A 19,033-nucleotide genomic window follows, 5' to 3' on the forward strand; every position below is an offset into this window, starting at 1 on the left:
GCAGAATTAAAGCAGCATATTGCAATGGTTAAGGGAACTCAAATTGCCACTTTTCTGGCCTTGGGTAGATTCTTCACCTCTCTTACCTCAGTCTTCTCAATGCGATGAGACTATAACAGTGCCTACCTCAGAGCAGCTGTGAGGATTAAATAAAACAACATGCTGAAAGGCAGGGTAACACGATGGTAAAGAGAACAGGTGCTGGAGTAGACAGTTGGGATTTAAATCCTGACTCTACCATTTCCAAGCTTGTGGCCTTGGGCATGTTACTTAACCTTTCCGTTACATCTATTTTTTCATCTGTAAAATCGTAAGAGCAGTAATGCCTCCTCCGTGGATTATAATGAGGATTAAATGAGTTGACTGTTTAGTGCCTGGCATGTGGGAAGTGCTTAGTGTCAGGTACTCGTGTTATTTATTCTTACATGTATTTTCCATGTTTGGTCTCTACCCAACTGTGTAATTTCTTTATATTCATCTTTAATGATCTTAGTAAATTGACACTTTTTGTGACTTTCCCCTTTTTTTTCTGGATTTAGAAAATTTAGTGCACCAATACCCTTATGTTTCCTATATCTAGGAATACATTATTTTACAGCATTCCAAATCAGTTTTTTAAGCAACAGCCAGGTAGGTTTTAAATTCTTTTCATTAATTATTTTGCATTCATACCCTTAATGTAGCAAAATTTACTCTCTTAAGGTCTGTATTCTTCAATTACTACTACTCTCTTGTTTCCTTCAATTAAATTCCTTTGATAAAATTATCATTTCCTTAGATTTAAATTTACTTTTAGATTACAGACTAATTTGTATCTGTTAACACAATAACAACTTAATAAAGGATATTAGTTGTGGTTGGTTGCTCCTTTTTTTTTGTACTAGAAACTTGTCCCTAAAGCGTAAAAAAATATGTATTTGATATTTGATGTTAACTAAACTGGGTTTTTAAGAGATCTGTGGGTATTTAAGTGATCATGTCACTTCTAAAGCCGGAGTCAACTTTAAATCTCTTAACTGGATATTTAAGCTTCTGTCCAAACATTGATTTAATATGTTTATAGAATTGTATGTTATTATTTTTGATGATGCAAGCCATATTCGTTTGCTAGAGCTGCCATACAAACTGTCACAGACTGAGTGGCTTAAACAACAGAAATGTATTTTCTCACAGCTCTGGAGGTTAGAAGTCTGAGATCAAAGTGTCTGTAGGGTTGGTTTCTTCTGATGCCTCTCTCCTTGGCTTGTAGATGGCCATCTTCTCTCTGTGTCTTCAAGTGAGCTTTCCTCTGTGCATGTCTGTGTCCTAATCTCGTCTTCTTATAATGACACCAGTCATATTGGATTAGGGAACACCCTCATGACCTCACGTTAACTTAATTATCTCTTTAAAGACTATCTCCAAGTATAGTTACATTCTGAGGTGCTGGGGGTTAGGATTTCAACATACGAATTTGCGGGGACACAATTGCACCCATAACACGAGCTGTGATTGTTTTACTTACAACTTTAGATGAGTTTCTCTATCTTATGTTTTCCTGTCATCTGCTTGTTGCCATTAAGTGTTTCTTTTACAGGAGCATATCAGTGCTTCCCACGGTAGCAGCCTATAACAATCGTGCTCAAGCAGAACTCAAATTACAGAACTGGAATAGTGCTTTTCAGGATTGTGAAAAGGTCTTGGAGTTAGAACCTGGGAACTTAAAGGGTAAAAGTGTTTATAGAATACCTTTAAATTTGCAACAGGATCTGTTAAAGACCATTTGTAGACACTTATATTTACACTAAAAATATTTCAGATAAACTCAGATTTCTATATGTGAATCATTACCTTCCTCAAGTTACTTTTAATTACAAGTTTAACTTGGAATTTAAGTTCCTAATTATTTGCATTGAAGTAGCTAATAATCCCAGATGACTGATTGAATAAAGTGTACATGTGTTTTAAAAGAAATATCTCATGCTTGCATTTGAATTGTGGTTTGTGTTTTTTTCTTTCAATTTTCTTTTTATTGTGGTAAAATTGACATAACATAAAATTTACCACCTTAATCATTTTTAAGTGAATAGTTCGGTGGTATTAAGTACATTCATATTGTTGTGCAGTCATCACTACCATCCATCTCCAGAACTTTTTAAATCTGAAAGTGCACCCATTAAACCGCAACTCTCTATTCTCTCCACCCACCCCAGCCTCTGGCAACCACCAGTCTACTTTCTGTCTCTGTGATTTTATTATTTTAGGTATGTCATATGAATGAAATCATACAGTATTTATCTTTTTGTGACTGGCTTATTGAACTGTATCTTTTTATTCAAAAATAAATTTAAGTATAATTTAATATAGATTTAAAAATATGTATTAATATAATACAATAAGTCCACACCAGAGCTCTAGAACTTTCTACCAGCTGCTTTGTGGGCTTTTCCACCTAGATGTCCATAGACATTTTAAATTAAATGTGTCTAAAACTGACTACGTCTTTCCACCAACACCTGTCCTCTGTTCTGATTTCCTGTCTCAGTGACTGCACCACCTTGCTGTGGTCCGAGCCTGAAGTATGCAAGTCAGACTCCACTCTCCTTTTCTGTTATCAGGGAGTCATTCCAAAAGGAAGTGGCATAAATTATAACAGACTCATTCTATTTCTTTAAATACTTACGGATTCAGATAAATATAACCACTTAATTTTTCTTCACATGCCTACAAACATGGATGGGCAGAAACCATGGTTGTGCTGAGGGTGGATCCCGGTGCATCAGACTGACTGTCATCATAATAGATTGCTCTCCTTTCCCCAGTAGAGTTCTCCCGTGCCTGTATGTTGTCTCTATCACAGAGTACCGGTGGGCTCCCAGCTTTAGGCAGGTGCCTGGTAAAGGTTTTACGATCTCCTGATGGGCCCACACCATCACTGTGCCAGGCCCTGTGCCATGTAGTACATGTATTAACTCCATTAATTTTCACAACAGCTCAGTAAATGTGCAGGTACTATTATTAGCACACTCATTTTACAAAAGGACACTGAGGCATAGAGAGATTGAACAACTCACCTAAGATCACACTGCTAGTAAGTGACAGAGCCAGGATTCAACACTGGATGAGACATCAGGAGCCCACATTCAACCACTGTGCTACTCTTCTGCCAGTAGAATGGCCTTCTGTTTTCATTCTTCCTTGATTGAATAATTCCTTAAGCACCAGAATCTTCACTATTTAAAAAAAAATTTGACAGAGCCACTATGGCCATCATTATGGCCATAAAGCATTGAAAAGTCTTAGGTTTTCTTAAGTGGATAAATATCTTCCTGTTCAAAATTTTATTTTTTACTCAAAAAATAATTGCTCTGAATGCAATGTGGTATTTGATTACATCCTGGAACAGAAAAAGGACATTAGTGGAGAAATTGGTGAAATCCAAAGAAAGCCTGTAGTTTAGTTGACAGTATTGTACCAATGTTATTTTCTTAGTTTTGGCAAAACTACCGTAGTTACATATAAGATGTTAGCATTAGTGAAAGCTGGGTGAAGGTATATGAGAACTATCTGTATTAGCTTTGCAACTTTATGTGAATCTAAAGTATTTTCCAAAGTAAAAAGTCTTTAAAAATGGTAATTGTTATATCATGAATATTTCTTTATGGACAATCCCTTCTAAAATCTGAGTAGTAATAGTAAAAGCTAAACTTGTACTTATGCTACAATTTTGATTACACTTATGATAAAATGATTTATCCTCTAGATTTTCGTGGCTCATTCTAGGACTAAAATCAAACTAGTGAAATTTATGTTTTAAAATAGCATATTGGGACTTCCCTGGCAGTCCAGTGGTTAAGACTTCACATTCCAATGCAGGGGGTCTGGGTTCAATGCCTGGTTGGGAAGCTAAGATCCTACATGCCTGTGGCCAAAAAACCAAAACATAAAACAGAAGCATTGTTGTAACAAATTCCATAAAGACTTTAAAAATGGTCCACATCAAAAAAAAAAAATCTAAAATAAAAAAATAAAAGTGTATTAAATCAGATATAAATATCTCACTTTTCAGAATTACCAAGACTGATTCTTTTCAAAATCATGTCTAACTACACAAAATTCTCTCATTATATAATTAATAACAATTGGACTAGGAAGGCATTCATTTCAGTATTAAAAAATGATCAAATTAGATATTGTAACCTACAAAAAAAAAAAAAAAACCCTGATACAAATTGCTAAAGTATTCAATTTCCGAACCTAGTTGACATAATCACCAGGATTCCTTCAGTTCCCTGTGCTATAGAGATTTCACTAACAGCCCAGATTCTGGGTCAGGTGCTGCTCAGTAATGTACTAAATTTAAAGGAGGGGTTTTCTAAATGTTCATACAGTGGAAATAATACTAGTGATGATTATAAGGAGGAACGTGTTACTGTTTAGTGAAGACCTTCCCATTATTGTAGCACAGCATGGTGCTTCTGAGGGGTGAGGTACCGAGTCTCTCAGCCCTTGGAGGAGCTGGCAGGGACTGGAGCACCCAGAGGGCCAGGTCGTTGGAAGTTGGTGTAGTTTGCACAATTGCATTCTAAACTGTTCTATGTTACATATATACTTACACTTGAAAAGTGTGTTATAACCATAATGCCATATGTTAAAGTATGTCTTTTATTTTGGTAAATTTTCAGCTCTTCTGCGCCGTGCCACTACGTATAAACATCAAAACAAGCTCCAGGAAGCTATAAAAGATTTGAATAAAGTACTGGCTGTTGAACCTGATAATGAGTTGGCCAAAGTAAGTACAGAAAGTGATACCTCACCTAATTCTATAGTTTGCTATTTCTGTATTTATGTTAAAATGATATCAGTCTTGCTGGAAAAATGATGTTGAGGATTAAGACACAGCTTTAAGAAATAGGTATGAGGAGCTTCAAGATGGTGGAAGAGTAAGATGTGGAGATCACCTTCCTTCCCACAGATACATCAGAAATACATCTACATGTGGAACAACTCCTACAGAACACCTACTGAGCGCTGACAGAAGAACCCAGACCTCCCAAAAGGCAAGAAACTCCCCATGTACCTGGGTAGGGCAAAATAGAAAAGAAAAAGCAGAGACAAAAGAATAGGGAAGGGACCTGCACCAGTAGGAGGGGGCTGTGAAGGAGGAAAGCTTTCCACACACTAGGAAGCCCCTTCGTGGACGGAGACTGCACGTGGCAGAGGGGGGAAGCTTCGGGGCCACGGAGAAGAGCGCAGCAACAGGGGTGTGGAGGGCAAAGCAGAGACATTCCTGCACAGAGGATCGGTGCTGACCAGCACTCACCAGCCCGAGAGGCTTGTCTGCTCACCTGCCGGGGCGGGCGGGGGCTGGGAGCTGAGGCCCTGGCTTCGGAGGTCAGATCCCAGGGAGAGGGCTGGGGTTGGCTGTGTGAACATAGCCTGAAGGGGGCTACTGCACCACAGCTAGCTGGGAGGGAGTCTGGGGGGAAAAGTCTGGAACTGCCGAAGAGGCAAGAGACTTTTTCTTGCCTCGTTCCGTGGTGCGCAAGGAGAGGGGATTCAGAGCACTGCCGAAACAAGCTCCAGAGGTGGGCATGAGCCGCGGCTATTAGCGTGGACCGCAGAGACGGGCATGAAATGCTAAGGCTGCTGCTGCAGCCACCAAGAAGCCTGTGTGCAAGCATAGGTCACTATCCACACCTCCCCTCCTGGGAGCCTGTGCAGCCTGCCACTACCAGGGTCCTGTGATCCAGGGACAACTTCCCCAGGAGAACACATGGCACGCCTCAGGCTGTTGCAACATCACACCGGCCTCTGCCACCGCAGGCTTGCCCCACATTCCATACCCGGCCCGCCCCCGGCCTTAGGGAGCCAGAGCCCCCTAATCAGATGCTCCTTTAACCCCGTCCTGTCTGAGCGGGAACAGAAGCCCTCAGGCGACTTACACGCAGAGGCAGGGCCAAATCCAAAGCTGAACCCCAGGAGCTGTGCAAACAAAGAAGAGAAAGGGAAATCTCTCCCAGCAGCCTCAGGAGCAGTGGATTAAAGCTCCACAATCAATTTGATGTACCCTGCATCTGTGGAATACCTGAATAGACAACGAATCATCCCAAATTGAGGGCGTGGACTTTGGAAGCAATGATATATATATATATATATATATATATATTTTTTTTTTTCCTTTTTCTCTTTTTGTGAGTGTGTATGTGTATGCTTCTGTGATTTTGTCTGTATAGCTTTGCTTTTACCATTTGTCCTAGGGTTCTGTCTGTCCGTTTTTGGGGGGTTTTTTTAGTATAGTTTTTAGCATCTGTTATCATTGGTGGAACTGTTCTTTGGTTTGGTTGCTCTCTTCTTTCTTTCTTTTTTATTATTTTCAAATTTTGTTTTTATTTTTAAAAATTATTCTTTATTTTATAACTTTATTTTATTTATTTTTTACTTCCCTTCTTTCTTTTTTTCTCCCTTTTATTCTGAGCCGTGTGGATGACAGGGTCTTGGTGACCAGGCTGGGAGTCAGGCCTGTGCCTCTGAGGTGGGAGAGCTGAGTTCAGGACATTGGTCCACCACAGACCTCCCACCTCCATGTAATATCAAACAGCAAAAATATCCCAGAAATCTCCATCTCAACGCCAAGACCCAGCTCCACTCAACTACCAGCAAGCAACAGTGCTGTACACCCTATGCCAAACAACTAGCAAGGCAGGAACACAACCCCACCCTTCAGCAGAAAGGCTGCCTAAAATCATAATCAGATCATAGAAAATGCAAAACACACCACCAGACACAGACCTGCCCACCACAAAGACAAGATCCAGCCTCATCCACCGGAACACAGGCACCAGTCCCCTCCACAGGGAAGCCTACACAACCCACTGAGCCAACCATAGCCAGTGGGGGTAGACGCCAAAAACAATGGGAACTACAAACCTGCAGCCTGCGAAAAGGAGACCCCAAACACAGTAAGTTAAGCAAAATGAGAAGATAGAGAAACACACATCAGATGAAGGAGCAAGGTAAAAACCCACCAGACCAAACAAATGAAGAGAAAATAGGCAGTCTACCTGAAAAAGAATTCAGAATAATGATAGTAAAGGTGATCCAAAATCTTGGAAATAGAATGGAGAAAATACAACAAACGTTTAACAAGGACCTAGAAGAACTAAAGAGCAAACAAACAATGATGAACAACACAATGAATGAAATAAAAATTCTCTAGAAGGAATCAATAGCAGAATAACTGAAGAAGAAGAACAGATAAGTGACCTGGAAGATAAAATAGTGGAAATAACTACTGCAGAGCAGAATAAAGAAAAAAGAATGGAAAGAATTGAGGACAGTCTCAGAGACCTCTGGGACAACATTAAATACACCAACATTCGAATTATACGGGTCCTTGAAAAAGAAGAGAAAAAGAAAGAAAATATTTGATGAGATTATAGTTGAAAACTTCCCTAACATGGGAAAGAAAATAGTCAACTCCAGGAAGCGCAGAGTCCCATACAGGATAAATCCAAGGAGAAACATGCCAAGACACGTATTAATCAAACTATCAAAATTTAAATACAGAGAAAAAATATTAAGAACATCAAGGGGAAAACAACAACATACAAGGGACTCCCCATAAGGTTAACAGCTGATCTTTCAGCAGAAACTGTGCAAGCCACAAGGGAGTGGCAGGACATATTTAAAGTGATGAAAGGGAAAAACCTACACCCAAGATTACTCTACCCAGCAAGGATCTCATTCAGATTCAACAGAGAAATTAAAACCTTTACAGACAAGCAGAACCTAAGAGAATACAGCACCACCAAACAAGCTTTACAACAAATGCTCAAGGAACTTTTCTAGGCAGGAAACACAGGAGAAGGAAAAGACCTACAATAACAAATGACAAAAATTTAGAAAATGTTAATAGGAACATACACATCAATAATTACCTTAAATGTAAATGGATTAAATGCTCCAACCAAAAGAAACAGACTGGCTGAATGCATACAAAAACAAGACCCGTACTTATGCTGTCTACAAGAGACCCACTTCAGACCTAAGGACACATACAGACTGAAAGGGGATGGAAAAAGATATTCCATGAAAATGGAAATCAAAAGTAAGCTGGAGTAGCAATTCTCATATCAGACAAAATATAATTTAAAGTAAAGACTATTATCAGAGACAAAGAAGGACACTACATAATGATCAAGGGCTCAATACAAGAAGAAGATATAACAATTGTAAATATTTATGCACCCAACATAGGAGCACCTCAATACATAAGGCAAATGCTAACAGCCATAAAAGGGGAAATCGACAGTAACACAATCATAGTAGGGGACGTTAACACCCCACTTTCACCAATGGACAGATCATCCAAAATGAAAATAAATAAGGTAACACAAGCTTTAAATGATACATTAAACAAGATGGACCTAATTGATATTTATAGGACATTCCATCCCAAAACAACAGAATACACTTTCTTCTCAAGTGCTCATGGAACATTCTCCAGGATAGATCATATCTTGGGTCACAAATCAAGGCTTGGTGAATTTAAGAAAATTCAAATCATATCAAGTATCTTTTCCGACCACAATGCTATGAGACTAGATATTAATTACAGGAAAAGATCTGTAAAAAATACAAACACATGGAGGCTAAACAATACACTGCTTAATAACCAAGAGATCACTGAAGAAATCAAAGTGGAAATCAAAAAATACCTAGAAACAAAGGACAATGAAAACATTATGACACTAAACCTATGGGATGTAGCAAAATCAGTACTAAGAGGGAAGTTTATAGCAATACAATACTACCTTAAGAGAAACAAGAAACGTCTCAAAGAAACAACCTAACTTTACACCTAAAGCAATTAGAGAAAGAAGAACCAAAACCCCCAAAGTTAGCAGAAGGAAAGAAATCATAAAGATCAGATCAGAAATAAATGAAGGAAAAAATAGCAAAAATCAATAAAATTAAAAGCTGGTTCTTTGAGAAGAAAAACAAAATTGATAAACCATTAGCCAGACTCATCAAGAAAAAAAGGGAGAAGACTCAAATCAATAGAATTAGAAATGAAAAAGGAGAAGTAACAGCTGACACTGCAGAAATACAAAGGATCATGAGAGATTACTACAAGCAACGCTATGCCAATAAAATGGACAACCTGGAAGAACTGGACAAATTCTTAGAGAAGCACAGCCTTCTGAGACTGAAACAGGGAGAAATAGAAAATATGAAGAGACCAATCACAAGCACTGAAATTGAAACTGATTAAAACTCTTCCAACAAACAAAAGCCCAGGACCACATGGCTTCACAAGAAAATTCTATCAAACATTTATAGAAGAGCTAACACCTATCCTTGTCAAACTCATCCAAAATATAGCAGAGGGAGGAACACTCTCAAACTCATTCTACGAGGCCACCATCACCCTGATACCAAAACCAGACAAAGAAGTCAAAAAACTACAGGCCAATATCACTGATAAACATAGATTCAAAAATCGTCAACAAAATACTAGCAAACAGAATCCAACAGCACATTAGAAGGATTGTACACCATGATCAAGTGGGGTTTATCTCAGGAATGCAAGGAACCTTCAATATACGCAAATTAATCAATGTGATACACCATATTAACAAATTGAATAAAAACATATGATCATCTCAATAGATGCAGAAAAAGCTTTCAACAAAATTCAGCACCCATTTATGATAAAAACCCTCCAGAAAGTAGGCATACATGGAACTTACTTCAGCATAATAAAGGCCATATATGACAAACCCACGGCCAACATCATACTCAATGGTGAAAAACTGTAACCATTTCCACTAAGATCAGGAACAAGACAAGGATGCCCACTCTTACCACTATTATTCAACATAGTTTTGGAAGTTTTAGCCACAGCAATCAGAGAAGAAAAAGAAATAAAAGGAATCCATATCAGAAAAGAAGTAAAGCTGTCACTGTTTGCAGTTGATATGATACTATACATAGAGAATCCTAAAGATGCTACTGAAAAACTACTACAGGTAATCAATGAATTTGGTAAAATAGCAGGATGTAAAATTAATGCACAGAAATCTCTTGCATTCCTTTACACTAATGATGAAAAATTTGAAAATGAAATTATGGAAACACTCCCATGTACCATTGCAACAAAAAGAATAACACACCTAGGAACAAACCTACCTAAGAAGACAAAAGACCTGTATGCAGAAAACTATAACACACTGATGAAAGAAATTAAAGATGATACAAATAGATGGAGAGATATACCATGTTCTTGGATTGGAAGAATCAACATTGTGAAAATGACTATACTACCCAAAGCAATCTACGGATTCAGTGCAACCCCTATCACACTACCACTGGCATATTTTCACAGAACTGGAACAAAAAATTGCATAATTTGTATGAAAACACAAAAGATCCCGTATAGCCAAAGCAATCTTGAGAAAGAAAAATGGACCTGGAGGAATCAGGCTCCCTGACTTCAGACTATACTACAAAGCTACAGCAATCAAGACAGTATTGTACTGGCACGAAAACAGAAATATAGATGGATGGAACAGGATAGAAAGCCCAGAGATAAACCCAAGCACATATGGTCACCTTATTTTTGATAAAGGAGGCAAGAATATACAATGGAGAAAAGACAGCCTCTTCAATAAATGGTGCTGGGAAAACTGGACAGCTACATGTAAAAGGATGAAATTAGAACACTCGCTAACACCACAAAAATAAGCTCAAAATGGATTAAAGACCTAAATGTAAGGCCAGACACTCTAAAACTCCTAGAGGAAAACATAGGCAGAACACTCTATGATATAAATCACAGCAAGATCCTTTTTGACCCAGCTCCTAGAGAAATGGAAATAAAAATAAATGGGACCTAATGAAACTTAAAAGCTTTTGAACAGCAAAGGAAAACATAAACAGCACGAAAAGACAACCCTCAGAATGAGAGAAAATATTTGCAAATGAAGCAACTGACAAAGGATTAATTTCCAAAATTTACAAGCAGCTCTTGCAGCTCAATATCAAAAAAAATACAGCCCAATCCACAAATGGGCAGAAGACCTAAATAGACATTTCTCCAAAGAAGATATACAGATGGCCAAGAAGCACATGAGAAGCTGCTCAACATCACTAATTATTAGAGAAATGCAAATCAAAACTGCAGTGTGGTATCACTTCACACCAGTTAGAATGGACTTCATCAAAAAATCTACAAACAACAAATGCTGGAGAGGGTGTGGAGAAAAGGGAACCCTCTTGCACTGTTGGAGGGAGTGGAAACTGATACAGCCACTATGGAGAACAGTATGGAGGTTCCTTAAAAAACTAAAAATAGAACTACCATACGACCCAGCAATCCCACCACTGGACATATACCCTGAGAAAACCATAATTCAAAAAATAGTCATGTACCACAATGTTCATTGCAGCTCTATTTACAATAGCTAGGACATGGAAGCAACGTAAGTGTCCATCGACAGATGAATGGATAAAGAAGATGTGGCACATATAAACAGTGGCATATTACTCAGCCACAAAAAAAGAAACGAAATTGAGTTATTTGTAGTGAGGTGGATGCAGAGAATGGACTTGAGGACACGGGGAGGGGGAAGGGGAAGCTGGGACAAAGTGAGAGAGTGGCATGGACATATATACACTACCGAATGTAAAACCGATAGCTCACGGGAAGTAGCCACATAGCACAGGGAGATCAGCTTGGTGCTTCGTGGCCACCTAGAGGAGTGGGATAGGGAGGGTGGGAGGGAGTCGCAAGAGGGAAGAGATATGGGGATATATTTATATGTATAGCTGATTCACTTGTTTATAAAGGAGAAACTAACATACCATTGTAAAGCAATTATACTCCAATAAAGATGTTAAAAAAAAATAAAGAGAGGTACATCTCAGATATTCCCAGTGTTAACGTCTATTTGAAGTGGAAGAAAGCTGGCTCTTAAATTGTCCAAAATCATAAACCTACTCCTGAAGGACAAATAATTTTCTCTTTCCTGAAGCTTTGTAGGCAATTCTTTTCTTTGAGCCAAGTTCAATTTATTATGCAAATGGTGTAGAACTTTCCTAGGTAGGATTAAGCAGGAGCTTGATGGCCATAAAAGAGTGTTTATTCCTTAATTTGCGTGGTAACCATAGCATCTCTAACAGTAAACTGACTCAGATATGCACTTAGGGGATCTGTATTCAATCCTAAGGAGTGGAGGTAAGTGTCAAGAGCTGTGAAGGGCCTGAGAGTTTACCCTACATGTAAATTAGCAAGGTGGCCTAGAAGAATATACAAGATTCCTGGGTCAGGCACAAAAGACTTTGCTACTCATGGCATGGCAAGCTGATGAGCTTGAAGCTCATGTCTGTTACCCTGGCCACCAAGTTCCGTGTGGGCGGCAGAATGCCCAGATAGGGCATTCTTTATTTCCCAGGGCTGTTCTCAGTACAAACATCCTTAAAAAGATAATCTAGGTCCCTTTCACCAAGTGCAGATACAGCAGGAACACAGCTGTCTGTGAACCAGAAAGCAGGCCCTCACCAGAAACGAAATCTGCTAGCACCTTAAACTTGGACTTCCCAGTCTTCAGAACTGAGAAATAAATTCCTGTTGTTATAAATCAAAGAAAAAAAAAAGTCTAGAACAAAGGTGGTTTAGCTCCTCTGCTTACAATATATTCAGAAATATGGGAAACCCCTGGAGAACTGTCTTCCACCAATAAGTTGTCACTGTTTCCACATACCTTTCAGGTTATCTAACTCTTTCTGAGAGGCAGCTGATGTCCCTACTGTATCAGCTGCATTTATCAAGTCAGCATTTCAGTGGATTAGGTTTAGGGTGCAGCTTAGGAACACATCTTCACCCCATAGTATTTCCTTTTTATAATGGTATGTTCATTAAAAAGTTAGCATTTTAATATTCTAAAAAAAAATTGAAACAAGGAAAACCACTTTTAATTTTACTATCCAACATAAGTTCATGCTTACATATTAACTTTAGACCTTAACCAAATGCATTTTTACCTTAACCATATGTAAAGATTAACTCAAAGCGGATCATATACCTTAATATAAGACTTGGAGTATGAAAGTTCTAGAAGAAAACATAAGAGAAAGTCTTTATGACCTTGGATGAGACAAATATTCCTTAGGTGTGACACAGAGGCATAATCTATAAAAAGTTGATAATCGGGCTTCATCAAAATTAAAAAGTTTTTATTTATTCTATCAGAAGAATAAAAAGACAAGCCATAGACTGGGGGAAAATATTTGCAATCATGTATCCAACAAAGGGCTTGTGTCCTGAATATATACAGAACTTTAAAAAACTCAAGAAAACAAACAGGTTGATGAAAAATAAGCAAGATATTTGATCAGACACATCACCAAAAGTTATGTGAATGGAAAATAAGCCCATGAAAAGATGCTCAATGTCATTAGTCATTAGAGAAACATAAAACCACAAGAGATACCACTACAAACCTGTTAGACAGCTAAAATGAAAATGATTGACCATACTAAGTGTTGGTGGGCTTGTGGGAGAACTGAAACTTGGGAATATAAAATGATCCCACTGCTTTGGAATACAGGTAAAAAGTTAAACAAAACAATCATACGCCTACCGCATGACCCAGTCATTCCACTCCGAGTATTCACCAAGAAAAATACAAGCATATGTCCATACAAAGATTTAAGCACGAATGTTTATAATGGCTTCATTTGTAATTGCCAAAAACTGAAAATAGCCTAAAATGTCCATCAATAGGTGAATGGATAAACAAATCGTTTTATAAGCATATAATAGAATACTACTGAACAATAAAAGGGAATGAACTAATAGGTTCATAAGACGACATGGATAAATTTCAAAATAATTATTCTAAGTGAAAGAAGCCAGACAAAAAGAGTACATGTATTATGATTCTACTTATATAAAAAACTGGAAAATACAAACTAATCTATCGTAACAGAAAGAACAGTGGTTGCAGGGATGAGCAAAAGGAAATCATAAAAAGATAGGAAGAAACGTTTTGTGAATGATGGATATGTTTATTATTATATCAAAATCTATTAAAACTTGTGCTCTTTAAAGTATGTGTAGTTTATGTCAATTACACCTCAGTAAGGTGTTAAAGATGAGGAAGGAAGCAAAATGGTTTGATATATTTTTTTAAATTTCTAGTTGGCATAAAATATTAAAGAACTTTCAACATGACTCTTAAAAAAACATGTATAGTATGGTTTAATTTGTATAAAACTGGACACCTCTGTTTGTATATGCATACAAATATATCCAGGAAGATGATCATCAGAATGTCAATAGTTTATCTGAGTGGCAGGATTTCAGATGATTTTTTTCTTCCTTCTTTTATACTTGTTATGCTTTAAGTTTTTTACAGTGGACATGTATAGTTCTAATCAGACAAAGCAGTGAAGTTGTTTGAAAAGAAAAAGATCACCATAAGAAGCTTTATCTTAGTTATCTTTATTCACTTTTTAATATCTTGATATTCTTACCTGCAAGAATGGTTATACTTTTTACTAAAGGAAAAAGTTTTCTTTAATGTGGCGATTATGTTTCAGAAAACCTTGTTAGAGGTTGAAAGAGATCTGAAAAATTCTGAACCTGCATCTGAGACTCAAACCAAAGGGAAAAGGATGGTTATTCAGGAAGTAGAAAACTCAGAAGATGAAAATGAAAAGGACAGTGGAAGAAAACATGAAGATGGCATTGGAGATAACAGTAAGACATCTTTTCTCTTTGGTTTATGCAAAAAAAAAAAAAAAAAAAAAACCCTATCTTGTTATATGATGAGCTGGCTCAAATTTTCTCTTTGTACAGAAATTCTTAGTCTACCAAATTTTTCTAGCCTTTACCTTGTAAGTCTACAAGCAGGTTTTCCCTTCATCTTTTTCTTAACACAGCTCATTTCTTTTTCTTTTCTTTTCTTATTGCGGTATAATTGACTTATAATATTATGTTAGTTTCAGGTGTACAACATAATGATTCAATATTTGTATGTATTGTGAAATTATCACGACGATAAGTCTAGTTAAAATCTTTTTCTTGGGGCTTCCCTGGTGGCGCAGTGGTTGAGAGTCTGCCTGCCGATGCAGGGGACACGGGTTCGTGCCCCGGTCCGGGAAGATCCCACATGCTGCGGAGTGGCTAGGCCCGTGAGCCATGGCTGCTGGGCCTGCGCGTCCAGAGCCTGTGTCCTGCAAAGGGAGAGGCCACAACAGTGAGAGGCCCGCATACTGTAAAAAAAATCTTTTTCTTAATACAATCTCCCAAACCCATTTTTCTTCATAATCTGACATCTTTTCTAGTGCTCAATTTAATTCCTGATTATCACCTTTAAACACAAATGGCTGCCTCTGTGACACCATTATGTCCATCTCTTAGGTGATTGTTTTATGTATAGCTACTTGGTTGCAAACAAATATGTTGGCTTCAAAGGGGTTGTTTGCCTAAAAATGAATGCACTGTTGGAATGCCCTGTAGCTATGCGTGCCTCTCAATTTTTTTTTTTAAATATGCAATTTCACTTTTGATGTAATTTAAAAAATAAGAATCTAGACTATATAAAGCTTAATCTTCATAATATAAGACAATGAAAATTACATCAACTTTAAGGGGAAAAATCTGCCTTTTCATTTGACCAGGGGGGAAAAGTTTTTCTTTTTTCTTGAGAGCCCCTGAGCAACTGAAGGGGAAATGTCAGCTCTGAAAATCATTCACAGGTAAAAACCAACTTTAAGTAGTTTGACAGAATATTTTATTTTAGGGAAATATAAAATGTTCAAGTCATTCAACTTTAAAGAAAGAACAAGGAGTATAAGTTTGTTTTCATTCGTGGCAAAATACATAGTGTAAAATATATATATCAGCTTAAAATATGATCAGTTAAGCTAGGATAAAGAAAAAAGCACAGAAAAGAAGGGGGAAAGAGATGAGGCAGAGTAGAGCACCCAAGAAAGATGGAAAAGAAAGTGAGAGCATCAAAGGGATAAAAAGGAGAGTTTAAGGTAAGCAGCTTTTCAAGGATTGAGGCTCACCTTTTTTTCTTAAATAAATTTATTTATTTATTTTTGGCTGTGTTGGGTCTTTGTTGCTGCATGTGGGCTTTCTTTAGTTGCGGCGAGCGTGGGCTCCTCTTCATTGCGGTGCATGGGCTTTTCATTGTGGCGGCTTCTCTTGTTGCCAAGCACGGGCTCTAGGCACGCAGGCTTCAGTAGTTGTGGCACACGGGCTCAGTAATTGTGGCTTGCCGGCTCCAGAGCGCAGGCTCAGTAGTTGCTGCGCACGGGTTTAGCTGCTCCACGGCATGTGGGATCTTCCCGGACCAGGGATTGAACCTGTGTCCCTTGCATTGGCAGGCGGATTCTTAACCACTGCGCCACCCAGGGAAGTCCCGATTGAGGTTCACCTTTAAGCAAGTTCTGGGAGCAAATGTTTTTCTTATGTTTATATTTAGCTTAAGATAATTAGCCAAGCATCTTACAATTAAAGGAAATCATTTAAAATCTTATCTGGAACAAGATATAATATAAACTGTATTAATTACCACTATTTTTAAATTATTTTTTAAAATTTACATATAGTAAAAATGGACTTTTGGGTATACAGTTCTAACTCGTGTATAATTTCATGTAACAGCCACCACCGTCAGGATCCAGAAATATTTTATCACAAATTGTTGGCTAAAAGGAAGGCAAAAAAGAACACCTCTTTTTGCCTTCCTTTTAGCCAAACCCTTCTATCACCCCAAGCCTTGGTAGCCGTTGATCTATTCTCTGTTCCTGTAGTTTCACCTTTTCCAGAATGTCATATAAATGGAATCAGAGAGTATATAACCTTTTGAGACTAGCTTCCTGCACTTAGTGTAATGTCACTGAGATTCATTCATGTAGTTGCATGTATCTTTGATTTATTCCTTTTTATTACTGAGTAATACACCATTATATGGATATACTGCAGCTTGTTTATCCTTTCATTTGTTGAAGGATATTTGGGTTTTGTCCAGTATTTGGTAATTTATGAATAGAGCTGCTATTAATATTCATGCACAGGTTTTTGGGTGAACGTACGTTTTCATTTCTCTGGGGTAAATACCAAGAGTGGGACTGCTGGGTCATATCACAAGTGTATGTTTAACTTTATAAAAAATCTCCAGACTGTTTTTCCAGAATGGTGGTACCATTTTTCATTCCCATTAGCAACACATGAGAGTTCTAGCTGTTTCACATTCTTGCCAGCATTTGGTATTTTATTTAAAAAATTTTTTTAGCCATTTTATTAGGTGTATAGTGGTTTCTCACTGTGGTTTTAATTTGCATTTTACTATTGGCTAGTGATGTTGAACATTTTTTCTTGTGCTTATTTGCCATGTCTATATCACTTTTGGTAAAGTATCTGTTGAAATTATTCCACCAGTTTTTAAAGTTGGGTTGTTGATTTCTTACTGTTGAATTTTGAGAGTACTTTTCATATTTTTGATACAAATCCTTTGTTAGATATGAGATCTGCAAATATTTTTTCCCTATTTGTAGCTTGTTTTTTCTCATTCTTTTATCAGTGTCTTTCACAGAAAAAAAGGGTATTAGTTTGATTAGAGTCCAGTTTATCAAAATTTTTTAATGGGCTGGTGATTTGGTGTCATATCTTAATGCTTTGACTAAGCTAAAATCATGAGGATTTTCTCCTGTTTTCCTTTAAAAGTTCCATAGTTTTATACTTATGTACCATTCTGAGTTAATTTTTTTATTGAGATATAACTGACATATAACATTCTCTTAGTTTCAGGTGTACAACATGATTCAATAGTTGTATATATTGTGAAGTAATTGCCACAATAAGTCTAGTTAAAAACCATCACCATAATAGTTAAAAAATTTTTTTCTTGTGATGAGAACTTTTAAGATCTCTTTTAGCAAGTTTCAAATATATAATACAGTATTATTAACTCTAGTCACTATGCTGTACATTACATCCCCATGACTTATTTTATAACTGGAAGTTTGTGCCTTTTGACTCCCTTCACCCATTGCACATGTGTGCACATGTACACACACACACAGAAACACACACACACACACAGAGATACGCCTCTGGCAACTATCAGTCTGTTCTCTGTGAGCTCGGTTTGGTTTTTCTTTTTAGGTTCCACATATAAATGAGATCATGTGGTGTTTATCTTTCTCTGTCTGACTTATTTCACTTAGCCATACTGAGTTAATTTTTCTATGAAGTGTGAGGATTAGATTGAGTTTCACTTTTTTGCATATGGATGTCCAATTGTTCCAAAACCATTTGATGAAAACTATCCTTACTCCTTTGAACTGCCTTTGCACCTTTGTAAAAAAAATCAGTTGGCCATATTTGTGTAGCCAATAGAATCTAACGCTGGGTTCAGTTCTTCTCCACTGACCTATGTATCTGTCCCTTTGTCAATACCACACTATCTCGAGTGCTGTAGTTTTATAGTAAGTCTTAAAATCAAGTAGTGTGATTCCTTCAGCTTTATTTTTTTTTTCAAAATAGTTTGGCTATTCTAGTTCCTTTGCCTTTCACATAGTTTTAAAATCAGGTGTTTTTCAATTATATTTTATTTTTCACATGCTGCATTCCTCCAACTTCTCTTAATATTCAAGTATATTCCTTTATTACATAAAATCACTTTAACAGTCACATATATTTGATGACTATTTTACCACAAGCCTGTTTGTTATATTACTAAAATCTATATTTCTACTCACTGCAAAACACAAGGAATTTCCCACTGTATATCACTATAGTATATAGTAGAGTATAATTGGACTGCAAATATGAGGTAGTTAAATCAGTTCTTTTATACCTAAAAAAAGTCATGCTGGGAATTTGATTGGAACTGCATTGAATTTATAGAAATGACATTGTAACTATATGGATTTTTCCAATCCATGAACATGGTATATCTCTCCACTTATTTAGGTCTTCTTTGATTTATTTCATTAGTGTTTTTTAAGTTTTCAGCACACAGATACTGCA

General features: G+C 37.2%; 1 protein-coding gene across 1 annotated transcript in view; it reads left to right on the top strand.

The window, feature by feature from the left end:
- The window catches only part of SPAG1 (sperm associated antigen 1), a 106,023-nt gene that overhangs the window by 25,766 nt on the left and 61,224 nt on the right, over window positions 1–19,033 (top strand). The window contains exons 8-10 of the mRNA XM_082859139.1: window positions 1,577–1,707; window positions 4,665–4,771; window positions 14,587–14,746. Coding sequence (XP_082715265.1) covers window positions 1,577–1,707; window positions 4,665–4,771; window positions 14,587–14,746 — 398 coding nt within the window. The remainder of the gene's footprint in view (window positions 1–1,576; window positions 1,708–4,664; window positions 4,772–14,586; window positions 14,747–19,033) is intronic.

The sequence above is a fragment of the Leucopleurus acutus genome (genome assembly GCF_964270905.1).
Source record: "Leucopleurus acutus genome assembly, chromosome: 17".
Lineage (NCBI taxonomy): Eukaryota > Metazoa > Chordata > Mammalia > Artiodactyla > Delphinidae > Leucopleurus > Leucopleurus acutus.